This window comes from Salmo salar, chromosome 16 (assembly GCF_965601325.2).
Source record: "Salmo salar chromosome 16, fSalSal1, whole genome shotgun sequence".
NCBI lineage: Eukaryota > Metazoa > Chordata > Actinopteri > Salmoniformes > Salmonidae > Salmo > Salmo salar.
The window spans coordinates 51,704,664-51,726,225 of NC_138306.1; the positions used below are offsets into that span (position 1 = coordinate 51,704,664).

Sequence of the window (21,562 nt, forward strand, 5' to 3'; positions counted from 1 at the left end):
GGGTGGTTGGGGGTTATTAGGGGTGGTTTAAGGGTGGTTGGGTGTTATTAGGGGTGGTTGAGGGTATTAGGGGTGGTTTAAGGGTGGTTGGGGGGTTATTAAGGGTGGTTTAAGGGTGGTTTAGGGTTATATGGGGTGGTTGGGGTTATTAGGGGTGGTTTAAGGGTGGTTGGGGGTTATTAGGGGTAGTTTGGGGGTTATTTGGGGTGGCTTGGTGGTTATTAGGGGTGGTTTAAGGGTGGTTGGGGGTTATTAGGGGTGGTTGGGGTTATTAGCGGTGGTTTAAGGGTGGTGGAGGGTTATTAGGGGTGGTTGGGGGTATTAGGGGTGGTTTAAGGGTGGTTGGGGGTTATTGGGGGTGGTTGGGGGTTATTAGGGGTGGTTTAAGGGTGGTTGGGGGTTGTTACGGGTGGTTGGGGGTATTAGGGGTGGTTTAAGGGTGGTTGGGGTTATTGGGGGTGGTTGGGGGTGGTTGGGGGTTATTGGGGGTGGTTGGGGGTTATTGGGATGGTTTAAGGGTGGTTGGGGGTTATTAGGGGTGGCTGGGGGTATTAGGGGTGGTTTAAGGGTGGTTGGGGTGGTTGGGGGTTATTAAGGGTGGTTGGGGTTATTGGGGGTGGTTTAGGGTTATTAAGGGTGGTTGGGGGTATTAGGGGTGGTTTAAGGGTGGTTGGGGTTATTGGGGTGGTTGGGGGTTATTAAGGGTGGTTGGGGGTTATTAGGGGTGGTTTAGGGTTATTAAGGGTGGTTGGGGGTTATTAGGGGTGGTAGGGGGTATTGGGGTGGTTTAAGGGTGGTTGGGGTTATTAGGGGTGGCTGGGGGTATTAGGGGTGGTAGGGGGTATTAGGGGTGGTTTAAGGGTGGTTGGGGTTATTAGGGGTGGTTGGGGGTATTAGGGGTGGTTTAAGGGTGGTTGGGGGTTATTGGGGGTGGTTGGGGGTTATTAGGGGTGGTTTAAGGGTGGTTGGGAGTTATTAGGGGTGGTTGGGGATTATTAGGGGTGATTGGGGGTATTAGGGGTGGTTTGTTTGCTTTTGACTCTGACATTTCAAATGTTTGGAGATGTTGAGGTGAGTTTTGCAGGGATATTTGTTCATTTCGCCAGGTTAATGAATGCTGGGTAAACTGTTCAGCCGCACACCTCCCCCCTATGTCAGCCCTTATATCCTTTCCCGTTGCTATGACTACATTATGTATGTATGTTCAGCCTCTCCTCGACCTCCTAATGAGTCGTGGCAGGAGACACTCCCAGAATGTCGTAAAAAACGTGCATAAATTACATTTCATTTCCTTCCCCAGTCGCTGCAGTGTGACGTGGTCTAGAACGGAAATAGGCGATGGGTGTCTCTAAAATGGCTGTGGCCACTGCATTAAACAGCATACAAGATGTATTTTCCAAACCAAATGATAGACTATAAGGGAGAGGATGTCACAGTTGAATGTAACACAGGAAATTATGGGAAATGATTGCTAGCACGGCGGAATGTTCCTCCCATCTCTCTTCTCGATAATCTAGCTTGGGCACAATTGAGGCAATTTCTCACAAAGGTTGATATTTTTACTGTGTTGTTTTAAAGTAATCTTTACTGTGTTTGTAATGAAATTGCTTTCTTTACAGGGATAAGCAGGTAGGTAAACATCTTTCTGTCAGTATTTCACCTCATATTTTGGGGGATTGGGCCAATAGTGGTAGGCAGGAATGGGTGGTCAGGATGTTATTATGACCAACTAGTTCATGTTTCTGTTTGTTTCCTTACTTTTTAGCTCTATAATTCTGAGGTGATGCTAGTATTCAGCAGTTAAATATATTTCTCTGCCATATCTTTTCATTGACATACATGAGAGAACCAATAGACATTAAACAAAATGCAACTACTCCGCATTCCATGAAGAAGAAATCCTTGAACCACGCAAACAGAGCCTTACCCGTAAACCAGCGAAGAACCATGCTCATAATGTCTGGCATAAAAAGGTCCCCCATAAATCAAATGCGGTGAACAAAAGTGAGCGTGACTTATGAACTTTTTCATTTCCATAATGAGATCAGCGATCCACAACAGAGATTTCCCCTCACTACCGGAGTTCTACTGGCAGCTCCACCACAACTGCCAGAGGTGATTTATAGGGACACAGGTGGTTTGTGGGATATCAAAGCAAAAGGGTGGTGGGAACTAGGCTGAACCAAAAGGATTGGGAGGAGGAGGGGCGATGGATTGTACCACCTGTTTTGAGGTTTAAGAAGGGGTGATCTCTGGATGTCAGCTCCACAGACACTAAAGTCCCTCTAAGCCACAACAGAGGTGGCTTGTTTCATGTGATTTACCGCTTTCTGTATTGAAAGGGTTAAAAAGCAAAACAAGCTCAAACTGTGACAAAACTACTGTTCGCACAACTGTCGCCATGCAAGAGTGCCTGTGAGAACTGGCCTGTTTGAAGGTAGTGGACTCCCTACCTGAGAACTGGTCTGTAGGAAGACAGTGGACTCCCTACCTGAGAACTGGTCTGTATGAAGGCAGTGGACTCTATACCTGAGAACTGGTCTGTATGAAGACAGTGGACTCCCTACCTGAGAACTGGTCTGTATGAAGACAGTGAACTCCCTACCTGAGAACTGGTCTGTATGAAGGCAGTGGACTCCCTACCTGAGAACTGGTCTGTATGAAGACAGTCGACTCCCTACCTGAGAACTGGTCTGTATGAAGACAGTGGACACCCTACCTGATAACTGGTCTGTAGGAAGGTAGTGAACTCTATACCTGAGAACTGGTCTGTATGAAGGCAGTGAACTCTATACCTGAGAACTGGTCTGTATGAAGGTAGTGGACTCCCTACCTGAGAACTGGCCTGTAGGAAGGTAGTGGACTCCCTACCTGAGAACTGGTCTGTATGAAGGTAGTGAACTCCCTACCTGAGAACTGGTCTGTATGAAGGCAGTGAACTCCCTACCTGAGAACTGGTCTGTATGAAGGTAGTGAACTCCCTACCTGAGAACTGGTCTGTATGAAGACAGTGGACTCCCTACCTGAGAACTGGTCTGTATGAAGGTAGTGGACTCCCTACCTGAGAACTGGTCTGTATGAAGGTAGTGGACTCCCTACTTGCTTCATAACAGGTTTAATGAGAGAGTTACAAGGCAGTAGACTCCCTACTTGCTTTATAACAGGTTTAATGAGAGAGTTACAAGCTGCCAGATGGACGGTGACAACGTTGGCATCATGTTTCGGAGTCCCCTGCTGGCGTGCTCACGTCCAACAACCTTGTGGTGGCGGTGGAGCGTGGCCCGCATGACAGCGAGAGAGGAGACACCAGATTTGGACAGACCTGTCACTTGTCCCTGCTCCTGTTATTCAAACACACTGCTGTCTCTCTCTCTCTCTCTCTTTCTCTTTCTCTCTCTTTCTTACTCTCTCTCATCTCATTATCCGGATACTCTCTCTCTCTCTCTCTCTCTCTCTCTCTCTCTCTCGCTCTCTCTCTCTCTCTCTTTCTCACATCTCATTATCCGGATACTCTCTCTCTCTCTCTCTCTCTCTCTCGCTCACTCTCTCGCTCTCTCTCTCGCTCTCGCTCTCGCTCTCTCTCTCGAAAGTACACTTGTCACCGTTTGTAACTCAGTTGGGAAAGCATTTTTTCCCAGTAGTCTGAATTAGTTGTTTAGTATTTAAAGGTGTGGCTTTAAATGAACAGAGAAAGGTCTATGAGAAAATTAGGTGAGAGAGGATGTTGAAAAGAGGACAAATAAGAAGTGGAGAGTACCAGTGAGAAGGATGAGAATTGAACAGAGTAGAAAAGAAAAGGCAGTAAGCGAGACTCTCTCTCCTGTTCCACCACCAGGCCTGGACAAGCTCTGAAAGCAGTGTTAAACTACAGCCAGCCATCTTGTTGATCTCCTAAACAAATCAATCAGGGCCTGCCAGCCCACAATAATTGAATTACCCAAATGGGACTGGAGGGGTTCACATGGCCAAGCCTGCACATAATCGGCAATAGGGTGTGCAGCCTGTGGCCACGGGCACTTTCTGGAATTAATCATCTTTCTGTGCCAGACCCCTCCACTCCCTTACCCTCTCTCGCTCCCTCTCTCCCTCTCTCCTTTGTCCTAATACACTAGCGTGTGTTTGACTGTCTAAAACGCCCATCACTTCCCCCCATTCCTCTAGTGATGATGTTGTGTGGTGGGGGTGAGGTGGTTGTCTGAGGGGAGTTGAGAAAGGCATGTCTTGGAAAGGGACGTATTATTGGATGAGCCAGGCTATTTGGGCATATTTGGTAATAGGAGCCTCAGGTATTGTAGTAGTATCAATACCATATAGTTGTGTCTAGGCCCGGAGCATCTGACCACCACTAGTTTCGACTAGCTGTCTCATTTATAACTAGTCCAGCAGTGACGGACTGTTCAATGGTCGACCAATAGATTCTATGACTAATCAACCATGAACATGGCCCTTTAAATGCATGGTATGGCAAGCACGTCCTTTTCCCTAATGAGATTGAACAAAGTAGACGTGCGCCCCGGAAAACTTTATTACTGTCATTATTGTTGTGCTTGTGACAAGACTTCACAGCTGGAGAGGGTTCGTGGCGTGCCGCAAATCCTGCTGGGAGTGAGCTTTAGTGTCGTGTTTCAGGGGCATTTTGCCAGTGTCACTGTAAATTGCTGTTTATCTTAAATATATACGGCAGGTCTCTATCTGTAAGCCCCCTTTGTGTGGCCATGTGGAGCTTTGTGCACATAGCCACTTTCTGGCACGAGATAGTTTTGAGCTTTTATTTTTTTGTGTCATTTTTTTTCTGTCTTAAAACGCCAATGGCAATGCACACACTGCAGCTACAGTCTGCCAGGCGGCTGGCAGGGTTCTAGGAGTGCAATTATGCAAAATACACAGAAAATAGTCATTAAAAACCCAAAGACTAAGGGGAAGGAGAGAAGGGATGGGGTGGTGTGTTAGGGAAGGGGGTGGATAGAAACTGAACATCAAAGACATTTTGTTTGGATTCCAGCATGTTAATAAGAGCTTTAGGGCCTATTGTCTTTAACGACGGTACCCTCAGTTGGCCAGGGACTGCCTGGTCAAAAAGACTGAAATTACCAATGTATTATATTGAAGAAGAGAGGAAAGCATAGAGAGGGAGAGTCTTAGTCACAGTAGATTCATGCGAATGGTATTTGAATAGAAATTATAACCATTGTATACAATAATGACGTTCTTTGGCACAGGCAGACACAATTTGAGCAGACTTACCCAACAGAAAGGAAGTGTATGAAATATATAGCACCAATGCAATAAGAAACCATTGATTAGTTTGACAAGATATTTCCAGCTCTGTTCCAGGAAGTGATTTTACAATAAAGTGACTGACAGATGGAGGGAGAAAAGCGACTTAAAATAGAATAAAGTCGTTATTTTGCCTGCTCTTCCCAGCTTAAGGACTCTGTACTCTTCAGATGTACTTTGAAATAATCGCTGCAAATATGTGATGAAGTCATTGCAGGCTCTAGAACCAGCTGATGGCACCTAGCAAAGAGTCTTACTTAAAGTAGTGAAGCGCAGATAAAACACACACACTCACTCAAAGTCGCTCCTCGAACTGAAAAACTCAATCCACAGGAGCCTCTTGTTGATTTTAATTAGTGTATAATTAATTAGGCTTGGTTGATTTGTGTAGTCATCTTGAGATTCTCTCACTTTGAATCAGTGAGGTTTTACACGTACAATCAATAATACTAATTGATTGTTTGTGTGTGCTTGGGAAAGGTTAAGAATTCATGTTTCAGTTGGCATCGGTAGCTATAAGGTAGAAAATGATTTTAGTTCTATTCATTTTGGTACAGGAACTCTCAGAGAAATATAGAAACAAACACAACTGTCCTGTGTGGCTCAGTTGGTAGAGCATGGCGCGTTCATCAGTAGGGTTCTGGGTTCGATTCCCATGGGGGACCAGTGCGAAAATGTATTGTGCTTTACTGTAAGTTGCTCTGAATAAGAGTGTCTGCCAAATGACTGGAATGTCAAATACATATTTGCTAGTGTTAAAGCACTTCATTGGCCAGAGGGGCAGAGATCTATGGTCACAGGAAGAGAATGTCTTTCTCCCTTTGCAATCACCCCATCTGCAGTAGAACCCATAGGATAACCTTTTGGTTCCAGGTAGAACCCTTTTGAGTTCCATGTAGAAGCCTTTTGGGTTCCATGTAGAAGCCTTTCCACATAGGGTTCTACATGGAACCCAAAGAGTTCTACCTACAACCAAAAAGGGTTCTACCTGGAACCAAAAATGGTTCTACCTGGAACCAAAAAGGATTATCCTATGGGGACAGCTGCAGAAACCTCTGGAACCTTTTTTTTCCTAAGAGTTTATGGTTTATTTAACCCAAGTGCTTTATGGAGCCATTAAAAAATGTTTCCCCGGGCTTCAAATAGCTGAAAGATGCCAGAACTGAGGATGCAGGGCTGGTACTGGCAGACGTTTTTCTGGAACTGTCTCTTCCCAGAGTTGGACTTCACATGGTTCTTATTCAACGGCCCCCCTGCTGTTCAACCGAGGAGACCTTTGACCACGCTCCAAGCCACCTGTGGCGCTCTGGCACTCGCTGTGCCAAGCGCACATCAAACAGATCCATGTCAGGTCCACCACCTGCGTTCATGCAGGTAGACGGTTTCAGTTTGCTGGACGTGAGCACCATGCCAGATAGGACTCCCCATTGGGCATGAGATGAGCCAATCTGAGGTGTTGGAGGGAGTGAGAGAGGAGAAGGAAAAATAAAGAAGAGAATTCTAAATGAATCTAGTTTCATTGTCTATTCTTACGCTCTGCACATTCTCTGAGCTAGAGATCCTAGGTGGACATTGAAGCAGGCTGTCAGAGTAGAGGAAGTAGTATAACACATAGCTGATTATAGGGACCTGTTTACACCTGAGTGTTAGGGGCACTTTAACGTGTTAGCTTTCTGCAGTGATATGTCTGTGGTGTAGTTTCTGGCAAATGAGCGCAGGCCCAGTGGCGTATTGATGTGCTTTGGCTAAACTCTAACGAGCGCCGGCGCTCTGTTTGTCAGTGAGGCAGGGACGGCAATCTGTCAGTGGGCCGAGCCAGGCAGAAACCCTAATGATATCATCGTCACGCGTTAACAAGGAATCATCTGACACCCATAGTTTTACTTCCGTTTTCCATCCACATTATTCTCAAACTGTTTACTGTGTTAGATTGAGCCAGTCTCACGCTTCAGTTCCCAATATTGAGACTTGAACATGAACCTGAGCTTTGCATGTCATCTTTTACCTGTCGTGTACTAAGGTTAAAGGTATATCTTTAGTGACTGATGCGGACATACACAATTAGTTATCTCACTAGTTAGGTTTCCATCCAATTAGCAACAGTTTTTCATGTGAATATTTAAAAAATGTGCACATTATGCCACAAGGTGTTTCCATCAAACTGACTTGTTGCGGATAAATTGCTGTGCGTGATGACGGAGAGCACATCAAAATACTTTTTTGGGGCTTAAGTTTCTATGTATTGAATAAAAAGCAGAAGTTCAATGTGTTTTCATCGCATTAACAACTCTACCGATGGTGTAGTGGCATATTTTCTCTATTCCATCCAATAAATATGACCACTGCCCTGGCGAGAGAGGGGCTATTTCGGACACACACTCCCCGCAGGCTTTACTGCGCGTCCGCAGAGATGATGGCAGGGTGGCACTTTGGATTGCAAGTTTACAAACAAAAGGATGCATCTTCGTTCAAGCATATAAGACTTACAGACTTTCTAATATAAAAGATGGGAAAATAAACATGTTCCTTATAACTCCTCTAATTCTAATACCTTATATGTGCAATAATTGAAGGCTATTGTGTGCAGTAAATTCAAGATATCATATGAGTAAGTGCGAGCAAGTGCAGTCAAAAATACTATACCACTCCCCCATCTAATCAAGACTCCTCCTCATAGGCCCGACTTCCTCCCTCAAATAACCTTTCCTCCTCCTGTACCCACCGGCCACACAGGGCGTATTCATCTCCAATAACGGCTTCACGCTAATAATTCAACTAATAATGCTCTGGTTATTGTTTACAAATACAAATTAGCTATTTGGCTTTAACATTCCGGACCCTAATTGTTAAATGCACCTAATGCATAATCTATTACCTAAATATTTTATCCCAACATTGTTTGCGATAAATAGTATGGAAAAGAGCAACATCAATCATCATGTCACAAGCATTCAAATAAAACCCTCAATATTTATTGGAAATGTGCATTAAGCTCATCACCGTTCATCATATAGGCCATAACCACCGTGAAGTTCGTCATAACTTATTTTATCTGCCTTAATGTTTTTTCCACATCGTAGTGGAAGTAGCCTGCAACATAGCATATCCTGGCATGATTCCAAGTTTACTTTGACATGAAGGTTTATTATATCAATATTTGATAAAGGAATTTCCATTGCAATTGTCACATAATTAATTTTACAGACACAAAAAGATTCCACCACGTCGAACGAACAAATTATCCGTCAACGATTATCAAAATGTACCTACACTTCCTGTTTCCATCACACCTGCTGTGATTTAAAAAAAAAAATGATACGTCTTGCACTACTTGCATTAACACTGTGGATGGAAACGTGGTTAATGTTAGCTATTGTTTCCGTGGCGGGGCTGCAACGAGTATAGAAATGCTGTGCTAAGCAGAGCACTTCAGGACATGAACTGATGAACCATTTGTCTGGAGATCTGCTAATGACCCCCTACACTCCTTCAGTGAATTCAATGTGTCCATCCACATTCAATCTTAGCCTCTCAGCAGCCTGTCTATCACACCTCTGGCACTCCTGGGTGTTTGAGGAGAACAACATTTCCGAGTATCCTTTCCATCCACATTTAACAGCAAATGTATACTTTTCACAAATGTAATTATTATGGGAAGCTGCTTGTCACAGCAGTATGCATTAGTATTAGGAGAAACATTTAGAGAAATGTATGAGGGATACTTTCCATTAAAAAGGTTTCTGACTCTCCTGCCATTATGGAATTACTAATACTGTTATTCCCCTCCCTCTTCTTCTCTTTCTCTCTCTCTGTCTTTCTCTCCTTGTCTTTGTCGGGTGTTGTCTTTCCCAGGCGCCCTGCAGATTGAGAACAGCGAGGAGACGGACCAGGGGAAGTACGAGTGTGTGGCGTCTAACGTGGAAGGCGTGCGTTACTCATCCCCTGCTAACCTATATGTGCGAGGTAGGGTGCAACAAGGTGCCGGAGGCCAGAAAACCTTCTACTCCGTTGACAAAAAATGGCTGCCAGAGGGAAGCTCAGTCTGAGTGCACTACGAAGTAAAATGTTAACAAATGTTGACCAGGGGGGAAATACAAGTCCTTAACTTAAAATAGGACACTATTGTGTAGACAAATCTGACTTAATAATATAATTATTGTGACATTGATACCAGTATTGTTCCCCGTAAATGTTAATTTAACTTGCAGTGATGGTGGAGAGTGTTGAACTGTATCCCGCCAACTAACCCTCCCCGTTATAATGTTTAGTTCAAATTGGTATCTTTTACTCTTGATATGCTCCCTCTCTGAAAGCCCCATCTACCCTAAATAGCAGCTACAACGTAGAAAAGGGATGCTTTTATGACCAGCAAGTACGTGGTCAGTCATTTGTCAAGTACGTGTGTGAAAGTTGTAGTAGGCTTTTAAATGTGTTTGCTGTAAACAGCCCATGTGATTAAATTTTCAGGCACAGGAATATGACGGTAAGTCTGATTTTGATTGGGTCGCAAAGCCTAGTGCAGACCAATCAAAATGTCAACCCCAGTCTTCCTTTCAGATGGAGAAAAAAGATTTTGAACTGCAGTAAGATGCCTACAGCACCGCTATAGTAGAAACAAGTAGAAACAATGACTTGTTCTGTACTTGTTCTTCTTTTATCCATTGATAGAATTCCCACATGACTATTTTGGAATTTTGCCTTAAAAATATGTCATTTAAAGGGCTATGTTCTGAAATTGTGAAGATATGAAGAACAAATGAATCTGAGGAAACATTTCAGTTTCTTACAAAACAGGCGATGAAGACAAAAGTTACTCCCTACCACTAACGCTAAAAGACAATGAATCCCTGTCGAGGCAGATGCATCTTTAGACATGTGTTATTTATTTTGTGCATATTAAAAAAGATGCCTTACATATCTGCTCAGTTTGTACCGGCAGTGTACCAGATAACTTTGTTCCCACTAAATAATTCACAAGTCTTACATTATAAAATGGGTCAGGGAGCTGCCTTTTCATTATTGCTGTTACTAATGCAATATTACCACTCTTCTGTAACTATTATTATTTAACCTTTATTTAACTAGGCTAGTCAGTTAAGAAGAAATTCTTATTTACAATGACGGCCTACACCGGCCAAACCCGGATGACGCTGGGCCAATTGTGCGCCGCCCAACGGAACTCCCAATCACGGCCTGGATTCTAGCACTGAGATGCAGTGCATTAGACCGCTGCACCACTCGGGAGCCCCATTAAAGGTCCATCTTAAAGCTTTTTTATAATCTCAGCCAGTAGTTTTGAAAGTAGTGCTCACAAGCCAAAATGGCTCCCCAAAAATGGTGCACAATTGTGTACTACGTCATTTATTTCGCATGATATGTTACGTCCTGCAAAAAAATACAATATGTTAAGAATTTTTAAGTGCTTAAGATACTGGACTGCATTTCTAAGTGGCCGTGCAGTCTTTGTGATGCTTTGGTACTCGGAGTCAAGCAGCGTATGTCCTCTGTGGCAGAATAGAAGACCCACTGGTGTGATAAACAAACATGTATTGGGAACATTGTGTAATCTTAGAATGTATAGAAGAGTTCTATAGTCAAAATGGACATCGTGTCCTCAGACCAAGCTTAGTTCCAGTAACTGAGGCGATTCCCAAAAGCAACAGTACCTTTTTATTTTCCTAAAAGCCCAGGACGGTCAGTACAGAAGACCGAGATGTATCCACACATGTTATTTGTGATTGTATCAACTGTCTCTTTTTGGTTTTAATTTATTTATCAATCAATTCTAATATTTGATGTTGACTAGTATGTTTTGTTCACAAATCAAATTGCACTTGAAATTAGCAGCTCCAGTAGGGATCAAACCTCAAGTGAACATTACCCAATATCAGTATTTGCAGTAGTTGTTTAGAAGACTGTAGCCACAGACATGTCCATTGTCAAAATGTCACGTTTTGGCTTGTTCATAACCACCTGGTTGAAGTAAATATATTTTATACTGTAGCTGCTAATTTAAGCACAAATTGTGTCCTATTGGTTATTTAATTTTTTACCTTGGGTTGTTTCATTGTTTTTCTTTATTTTCTCTGTATTTTCTTTCCTTCTCTAATGAAAGCAAATATGCCCACCCTGGGTGGCTAAGGAGCTTGTGAATTTTTATAATGATGATACGCTTGATTTGACTCCAGTGGTGGCCCACTTTTCCTAACAGGCAACAGCGCGGCCACTGGGGTGAATCTGATTTGTTTTTGGGTCAAATCTTATTTAAGTGGCCAGGCAAGTTTCGTAAAGACGGCTGTCACTGATAGCAGAGACAGAGAGCCGAGGAAAAACCAAAGAGAAATGTAGCTGCAGCTAAACGCCTTGAGGTGGCTTTTTTTACTCTCTCTCTGTTTCCCCTATTTTTCTCTTCTCCTCATGTCATTGTGTTCTGCATCAACCCCTTTTCATCCCTCAGAGCTTCGAGAAGGTTGGTGTGTTTTTTCTTTTTCACTTTTTTTACCCACATATAACAAAAAAAATGTTGAAAATTTGAAATCTATTTATCTATTACAAAGCTCGATTCATTACTAATTTGAAGAAATTCTAAACAAATTATATCAAAACTGCTAAATATTTCTGAAGGACAATTTTCTTTATTCTTATTCAAAAGAAGAAATTATTCAAACAAACCTGTTTAGTTCGGGTTTTGTTTCTTTTAAGTTTGCATTGTGGGGCCTTTTCTCGTTGGTATCCTTTGGTATTGCTTCTGCTCTGAAAGCTTTCTTGCACTTGTTGTCATGGAAACGTACCACTTGGAAATAACAGGGCCTGATGCATGATGGGAGAATGTAACTACGCTTGCATGCCTGAACAGAATTCCTTTGGCCGTTGTCTTTTCTTTGTGCATTCTTTCCTGGGTTTTTTTTTGGGGGGGGGGGGGGGGGGGGCAATTTGTTTCACTCTCTCTACTTCTTCTGCTACCCACACACTGTTTACTGTTTGCTTGTTCTTTTAGTTACTCCTTTTTGTGTGGTGGTGTTGGTGTGTGTGTTCCATTGTTTTGTTCTGTTTTTTAACTTCCAAAAAATTGTTAGTTGTGGTTATTTTGTTTGTGGTCAGGTTTTTTTTCTTAGTTAAAGTTGTTGCTTCTTGAATCCCTTTATGATGTAATAATAAGTGTGAACATAGCCAGTGTTCCTGTCATCTTGCTTATAACAATCCATTACTGAACATTAGACCTGATTGGGCTAGATTGGGTTTCGGTGGAGATTTCCAGGTGCCTTTTACAGTATCATGAAGATCAATAGCCGATATATATAATGACTTCTGCATGGGTTTTTTATTTTCCAATGAAGGCAATCAGACACATTTGGTTTGTCGCCTGACTGCTGCCTGTCCTTCAGCATTCGGTAGATTCAATCAAACTCAGCTTTATTATTCATTTCGTCACCTTTTCAGCATGTCTGAATTGATTTTCAGATTGATGCAAGGCAGGGCAATTTATGGTTCTCAAATTGGACATAAACAAATACGGAGCGTTTTTGTATTTTTTTTTAATGTGTTTGCGTTATAAGCCCTGATCTAATAGCGAGGAGAGAATGAGAAATTAATTGCAGACCAATGCAAACTCTGTTTGTTTGCTCGTGTCTAAATTGAGTGTCTTGAATCTAGCTTCCCATCAGCTTTTGAAGGAGTTTTCAACATAAAGTGTAACAGTCGGTGTGTGCTGGTTTTGGAGCAGCAGATTTTTAAATGAATCAGAGACAGATCTGTATTAAATCTCATGTCACTGACTGCAGTGAACTTGCCTGTAAATTTTACAGCTCCAGAGTGCTTATGAATACATTACATAGATTTTGGGCAAGAGCCGGGTTGTTGGGAGACAGAAATCATGAGGTTCAACAAGTTTGTTCGATCAGGCATATCACTCATTCAGGCAGAAGAGATGACAGACTTGCTCACGGACTTCCCCTATCTGTCTCCTCTGAGAGCTATGATGTTTTTATATTTTCTCCACGTTAGATGTCTATATGTGGCTCTCCTGAGGATTAGGCCCAAGAATACGAGCTCTGTCTCTCTGTAAAGTGGCCCTGCTGGGTTTGCGAGAGCATGTCCAGACCCACGTTGCGTTCCAACTGCAACAAAATAGTCCCTTTAAAAATTGTCACAGAGTGGAGGGCTGCACTCTCCCCTGGTCATGTGTAACCATGCAGGCCGGCATTTACTGTAGGCTGCATCAGAGAGACAGAGGGTCACCTCTCTGCCTGTACGCTCGCCAACTCAGATAAGGGGAAGAATAAATAATGAAACACTTCGCCATGTCTCCCAGGACTTGGGTTTTTGTTGTCATTAGTTTTAAGTTTCCTAGTTTAGTGTTTGTGATCACAAAGGCCTTTAGAGGCTGCTGATAGGGCCTGGTCCGGTACTGCCCACTATTTTAGACAAACCTGATGACATACTGTACCGTATCCCTCCCCTCAACCTAACACTACTGTGGGCAGTGGAACCAACAAGTTGCAGTTGAGGCATTAATGACATCTCACAATAGTTGACCCATACACTGTTGTGCCGGGGGGCTCTCAACATGTGTGGTCTCCTTTTGTGTCTCTTCTCTCCTCGCCTGTCTCAACTAAGCCACCACTGCCGTAGAAATCCTCCATCTCAAGTCCGTACAGCGACACAGTTCATTAGGCAAATGTACATAATCATCTCTTTTGAGCCCTCACTCGTCTCAGACACAAATGAGGGGTTTGTCGGCTCCCACTATACCTTGCACCAATTAGTGAGAAATAGACACTCTATTAGCAATTGTACCAATTGATGCCTTGAATACCGGAGGGTCGATATTCTCCCATTGTTGTCCTCTCAGAATAGAGTCCTCAAACTATGACATGATCCCACTGAAGGAAATTTAACAAGTGAGCCCTTTAACAAGTAGCCGATGATTCAATTGTGTTCGTTTTGTTTTTTTGCAGACCTATATTGATATCTACATATTAATGTAGTTGGTCTGTAGTTAGTGTCTGGAGAAATGTTATAAAAACTTCATCCACATTGTCAATGATGCAGGAACACTGTGCTGTGCTGACTGCATGTGAATGTTGCAGTCCTACTATGATGCCTGCCTTGTTTTGAATGTGCTTGCATGTCCTGCTGTGCATTTCTGTTTAACTGTTGGGAAAGAAAGCTAGATTACACCTTATTTTCTCGCTGGCTATTGTGGAAGCCAGCCATTTTTGTTTAAAGGAGTCCTGGAGATGATGTCCCCCCCTTCAAACCACACATATATCTGTATCCTTGGAGCCCTGTATAAATTAAGAAATGCGTATTTTGCAGCACAAAACAGGGATCAATTTACTCCCAGTTTTGGACCTAATTTCTATAGTCTTTCCAATCTGACTAATTCACGGCCAAGCTGAGACCTATCTGCATTTATAATTTGGCTGCTTGTCTTCCATCTGTAAGACGATGGAATAGTCAGGCACTATAAAATCTTCTGAACCTCCTGTTTGCTATTATCAGATATCCAGCCAGGATTTCTGTCAGTATCCCTCATGTAATAATCTCCATTTTGATGAGCCAGCCATAGCATTGCTTCAGCCAAGGTGTAGGCAGCCCCATGTGGTTTCTATGTAAATGTGCTCGGTCTTGCTCCACGCTTGTAACTTCAGAATCTCCATATCACGCCTGTGTCCTCAGGCACCGAGAGGGTGTAATCTCAGCTTCAAGGTGACACTAAAGGCCACACATTATTTTGGCTTCCCCCTTCTTCATTTTGGGGCAGGACAAACTGCCTCACCAAAATGGCCGATAATGTCCGCTGCCTTCTGACCTCCATTTTGTCACTGAACTCCGGCCCCACTTAGAGTTAGCTCAGTACTCTGGCGTTCTCTCTCGACTGCTTCTTCACCTTCGTCCACTGTAAGACCTTTTGAGTTGTATTTCTCACCACATTGGGGCTTGAAATAGTAGTCCAAATCAGTGGTATATTTTGATCACTAGTCTATATGTGCCTGTTGGGCTCCTGGTCTTTGTGAATAAGGAGACGTGTCAATGCAATTGGGATTCTTTATTTCTTTATTTTTCGTTGTTGCTAGGTTTGTGTTTCTAAAGGGTAGCATCACAGAGAAAGAGCAGCATTCCCCACATCACACTCTATTGTTTGCTCGAGAGAGCGAGAGAGAGAGAGAGAGCTTACAGTGCCAAGTGCATGATAAAGCCGTCCACTCCACTCTATCCCATACTCATTTCGTATACAGTACTACATCAAGGTAATGGTAGTGGGGTGAGGCATTGACTTGAGATGGAAATGTCAACCAACTGAAACAGCTTTGTCTGCTACTGTCAGCCTACCCATCTCAAGATGTATAGAATATAACCAAGCTGCAGTTTATTGTCTGACCTTGAACTAATGATGCTTTGTTTAAACAGATATCCTGGAGACATTCTGAGGGTAGAACCAATCAGAATTTATCCGAGGCTACATAAATGCATTGGATTAGAACTTAGATGGTTGTTCCTTTTACGCATGCTTGAAAGACTTAAAAGGAGATTGTTATACCATTGTTCCGGGGGAAAGACCTATATTAGAACAGTAGAACCTTAGAAGTGGTGGCCAAGGGTGAAAGGTAAAAAAAAAACTCATTCACTCAACCACCAATGCTTGGTCCATTGTCTGACCTTCGCACCCCAAGGGAGAGAACAGAACTGTCAAAACCCAAACTGGTGTTCTCCTATTCCAATGTCCTTACAATTAAACCTAATTAGACTTCCCTTGTAAATTGACTTATTTAATATTCAAGTGTTTCGAATTTGGCAATGGTTTTTAAGTGGCCGTGAGTCCCCCCCCCCCAAAAAAAAAATACAGAGCCTTGAAGAACACACCCACACACTGTGATGTTGGCTATACTGTTAAGACTCAATGTTTTTTGTATATTTTAAGTTGGATTTCCTTTTCTTTGATTTTGAGTGTGTCCCACACCATGCTAGATTGTGAATGGCATGCTTGTATGGGCTTGGGTGACATGTTTGGACTGTACTGGTTCTCTTGTGTCGGGCCTTGTTGATCTGTCACACCCACACCCATGCATGTCTGTGTGAAGAATGGGCTGACCTTTCACCTTTGTTCTTCAATAAGTACTTTTTGGGGAGGGATTAGATTAGGGCTATGGCCAATACTTTACTTGAAGTGCACTACAAAACGTCTGTCATAAGAGTGCCATCATACGTACCAGGACAGAACAGGGGATCATGATAAAAATCCATAACAGTTATGACAACAGATATGACATTGTTCTGACTATCTCCTCTCCTGCCTCCTTAACAAAGTCATTTCTGTTGATATAAGTGAAGGGTTGGTTGTGATTCAGTCATGACCTGTTATGAAAGACAATATTATGCCAGCCTTTTGTTAGCGTTGTGATTGCCACTTGTTGTGAATATGGTGCCTACTTTCTTTTCGTTCTTTTCGCAAATAGGAGACAATTTTGGAAATAGTTATTCTTGTCTTAAACTGTGCAAAGGTGTTAAGCTTAATTTGTTCTATTTTTTACATAATGCATTTGAGTTACCTATTTTACTATAACTAAACACAAAGTAATTCACAAAAAAAAAAGTTATCTTGAAGGGAAATGTGTAGTAACCAGGACTTACGGCCACATCATTTGAATAGAGCACCTTGACCTCTAGGTCGGGTTGTGACACGCTGGTCAACAGTAGCAATTGACATTGTCAGTGAGTTAGAGAGGTTTTTCTAAGGTAGTCTGGAAGAGCACTGGTGTGGGTGTTTGGGATAATATGATTATCACCCAACGGAGACGATACTAATGTGAGTGAATGGATTATTCATTTATTTTTACACTTACTGTAAAAGGGGAGATACCTCCGTGATTCTGTGACCAATCAATTGCGGTAGATTCTACAGTTCAGATTCTGAGAAATAGAGATAAACATTTCTTGGATGTCTCCTTGTGCACAGGCTTGGTTTATGTATTAAAGATCACAGCCCAGAGTTACTTTATTGAAATGCACGCTCGGTGGTGTACACAAACAGGTAAATCCTTTTAGAGGAAGTGTGCTGTAAGCTTGAATGGTGCTCTCCCTCGTGGAAAAACAGTCAAGGTTATCCGATACTATGATTGAATGAATCCCATTTGAATCGACACGGTGTGTTAGGAATGGCATTTTTCCTCTATACCCCCTCCTCCCCCCCCTTAACCTTTATGCACCCCTGGTTTTTGTTGGCAACAAGCCTGGGGATGAGGGGGGGCAGTTGAATCTCTGATTTGAAGCCCCAGTGTGTGAGACCTCAAACCCACTTTGAGACATGTTTTTATTTACTTTGGCCAGAATCAGTCTCTTTACCCTGTCTCCTCCTACCTTATCCCTACCCTTGCTCCTCCTACCTACCCCTACCCTCTCTCCTCCTACCCCTCTCCCTACCCTCTCTCCTCCTACCTTACCCCTACCCTCTCTCCTTCTACCCCTTTCCCCCTACCCTCTCTCCTCCTACCCCTTCTCCCTACCCTCTCTCCTCCTACCCCTCCCCCCTACCCTCTCTCCTCCTACCTTACCCCTACCCTCTCTCCTCCTACCTTCCCTACCCTCTCTCCTCCTACCCCTCCCCCTACCCTCTCTCCTCCTACCTCTGCCCTACCCTCTCTCCTCCTACCTTCCTCCTACCCTCTCTCCTCCTACCATTTCCCTACCCTCTCTCATCCTACCCTTACCCTACCCTCTCTCCTCCTACCTCTTCCCTACCCTCTCTCCTCCTACCTTACCCCTACCCTTTCCTCCTCTACCTTCCCACCTACCCTCTCTCCTCCTACCTCTGACCTACCCTCTCTTCTCCTACCTTCCCCCTACCCTCTCTCCTTCTACCTCTTCCCTACCCTCTCTCCTCTTACCTTCCCCCTACCCTCTCCCCTCCTACCTTTCCCTACCCTCTCACCTCCTACCTCCCCCCTACCCTTTCTCCTTCTACCTTCCCCCTACCCTCTCCCCTCCTACCAGCCCTACCCTCTCCCCTTCTACAGTCCCCTCATCTACCCATACCCATACCCTCTCCCCTCCTTCCTTACCCTACCCTCTCTCCTTCTACCTCTTCCCTACCCTCTCTCCTCCTACCTTCCCCTACCCTCTCCACTCCTACCTAACCCTACTCTCTCCCCTTCTACTGTCCCCTCCTCCTCCCCTACCCTCTCCCCTCCTTCCTTCTTCTACCCTCTCCCCTTCTACCTTCGCCTACCCCCTCCTACCCTCTCTCCTCCTATCTATCCCTACCCTCTCCCTTTTTACTGTCCCCTCCTCTTCCTCTACCATCTCCCCTCCTACCTTCCCTAACCCCTCCTACCCCCCCTACCCTCTCTCCTTCTTCTCTCCCCTACCCTCTCCCTTCCTACCTTCCTCTACCTTCTCCCCTCCTACCTCCCTTACCCTCGCCCCTCCTTCCTACCTTTCCCCATTCTCTTCCCTCCTACCTCCCCCTACCCTCTATCTCCTACCTATCCCTACCCTCTCCCTCCTACCTTCCCCTACTCTCTCCCCTCCTACCTTCCCCTACCCTCTCCCTCCTACCTCCCCCTACCCTCTCCCTCCTACCTTCCCCTCCCCTCCCCTCTCCGCTCATACCTTCCCCTACTCTCTCCCCTCCTACCTCCCCCTACCCTCTCCCTCCTACCTTCCCTTACCCTCTCGCCTCCTTCCTCCCCCTACCCTCTTTTCTCCTACCTTCCCTACCCTCTCCCCTCCTACCTTCCCCTACCCTCTCCCCTCCTACCTTCCCCTACCCTCTCCCCTCCTACCTTTCCCTACCCTCTCCCCTCCTACCCTCCCCTACCCTCTCCTACCTTCCCTTACCCTCTCCCCTTCTTCCTTCCCCTACCTACAGTACATTATCTTGCCCATCAGTGTCTTGTTTGTCTGTTCCTTCAGTCTGCAGTCTTGTTGCTCGGGTCTGTTCTGTTCTGCCTCGTGTCCCATCTCCTTATCCTCCCGTTCTGTCCGTCTGTCTCTAAGTCTGAGTCTCAGCATATTCTCCATCGTTTTAGTTTTTTACTTCTCTCTCTCCCTCTGGACCTTTCTTGCATGAGTCCCATAGCCTCATACACAGTGTGTCACACACACACACACACACACACACACACACACACACACACACACACACACACACACACACACACACACACACACACACACACACACACACACACACACACACACACACACACACACACACACACACACACACACACGCACATGTATCACACACATGTAGATATACTATGCATACTCACATAAACACAAACTATTACCCAACCTAACCCTCTCCCCACTCTCAACCCCATGATCAACTTTATATGACCATTCCAACTACCCCCAATTCTCTCCCATCCTGGACATTTGTTGTGCTGTACCTTTCCCCCAGCTCTTCATCTACCTCCTTTTTCTCCTGTTTTTGATAGTTCCTCTCTAGCTACTATAACTGTCTCTTTATGTCCTCTAATAGACTGACTAGCTGTTCCTCTCTAGATCTACAGCTGTCTCTTTATGTCCTCTAATAGACTGACTAGCTGTTCCTCTCTAGATCTACAGCTGTCTCTTTATGTCCTCTAATAGACTGACTAGCTGTTCCTCTCTAGATCTACAGCTGTCTCTTTATGTCCTCTAATAGACTGACTAGCTGTTCCTCTCTAGATCTACAGCTGTCTCTTTATGTCCTCTAATAGACTGACTAGCTGTTCCTCTCTAGATCTACAGCTGTCTCTTTATGTCCTCTAATAGACTGACTAGCTGTTCCTCTCTAGATCTACAGCTGTCTCTTTATGTCCTCTAATAGACTGACTAGCTGTTCCTCTCTAGATCTACAGCTGTCTCTTTATGTCCTCTAATAGACTGACTAGCTGTTCCTCTCTAGATCTACAGCTGTCTCTTTATGTCCTCTAATAGACTGACTAGCTGTTCCTCTCTAGATCTACAGCTGTCTCTTTATGTCCTCTAATAGACTGACTAGCTGTTCCTCTCTAGATCTACAGCTGTCTCTTTATGTCCTCTAATAGACTGACTAGCTGTTCCTCTCTAGATCTACAGCTGTCTCTTTATGTCCTCTAATAGACTGACTAGCTGTTCCTCTCTAGATCTACAGCTGTCTCTTTATGTCCTCTAATAGACTGACTAGCTGTTCCTCTCTAGATCTACAGCTGTCTCTTTATGTCCTCTAATAGACTGACTAGCTGTTCCTCTCTAGATCTACAGCTGTCTCTTTATGTCCTCTAATAGACTGACTAGCTGTTCCTCTCTATACCTATTTTGTTTTACTTCTGCCAGGACTGCAATGTAACAATGTGCCAACTGTCACATTAGGTAACATTGTCTCGAGAGAAAAAAAAAGAAGCTTACACAGCATTGAAGTGGGTCCCCCCCCCCCCCTCCCTCCCGCCCCTCCTTTTTCTCTCTTTGTCTCTCTTTCTTAATTCCTTGCGCGCGTTCTATCCTTTATCAGATATGTATCTTTTCCTCTCCAATCGTCTTTGTCTGGGCATGCTAGCGACCCTTGAGTTATATTCCTCAATGCATTCTATCTCAATTTTATATCTGGTTTTGTTATGTATTGTTTACTCCTTGATTTACCTCAGTCTATTATGCATGCTGTCTGTGGGACTGATAGCTGCATCTATCAATGGGACCGTGTCAGATCTTAAAAAGGCTTTGTCCAGTGGATCTACCCTAAACCACAAAAATCTGATTAAAGTTTCTCATCTTTAGCCATAGCTTGCAGATACAATTAGAGCTAAGAGCACGAGCCTGTTTATCAATCAGATGCATGTGGCGCCAACTCCAACTATAACCACTATCCATAGAATACTATGGGAGAAATGTCCTATTCTTCCTGTGCCGTGGGAGGGGCCTATAATGGCCAACTTCCTGGTTTGCTTTGAGTGGCTGAGAGGACAGGAAGTTTCTGTTTACTGTATGGCATCGATCATACAGTACTCCCTCAAACATTACACTCTTTCTTCATGGATGTTAACTCCACATTGTAGAAACATATTCTGTCAGTAGGTCAGTTTTCAAAGATGAGAAACTCATAATAGATTTTTGTGTCTTTAATTGTGCTGTGATGGGTCAAATTTTGGTCAATGGAACCTTGTTGCTATGAATCGTTGCTTTAATGTCAATCTATATTGTTGTTGAAGCAGTTCTTGTTAGTTCAGTTCCTTCTCATTATTCATATTTTTTATTGTTGTTACTTTGGAAAGTGCGTAGTAGAGAAACGTATTAGATTTAGTTGAGTTTCAGTTGTCTT

At 43.8% G+C, this 21,562-nt stretch overlaps 1 protein-coding gene across 7 annotated transcripts in view; it reads left to right on the forward strand.

Moving 5' to 3' along the window:
* ptprsa (protein tyrosine phosphatase receptor type Sa) overlaps positions 1-21,562 on the forward strand; it is a 422,798-nt gene that overhangs the window by 265,975 nt on the left and 135,261 nt on the right. For all 7 annotated transcript variants that reach the window (XM_082962769.1, XM_082962771.1, XM_082962772.1 and 4 more), the window contains one exon: positions 9,130-9,240. In XM_082962769.1, the coding sequence (XP_082818895.1) occupies positions 9,130-9,240 (111 nt within the window). The remainder of the gene's footprint in view (positions 1-9,129; positions 9,241-21,562) is intronic.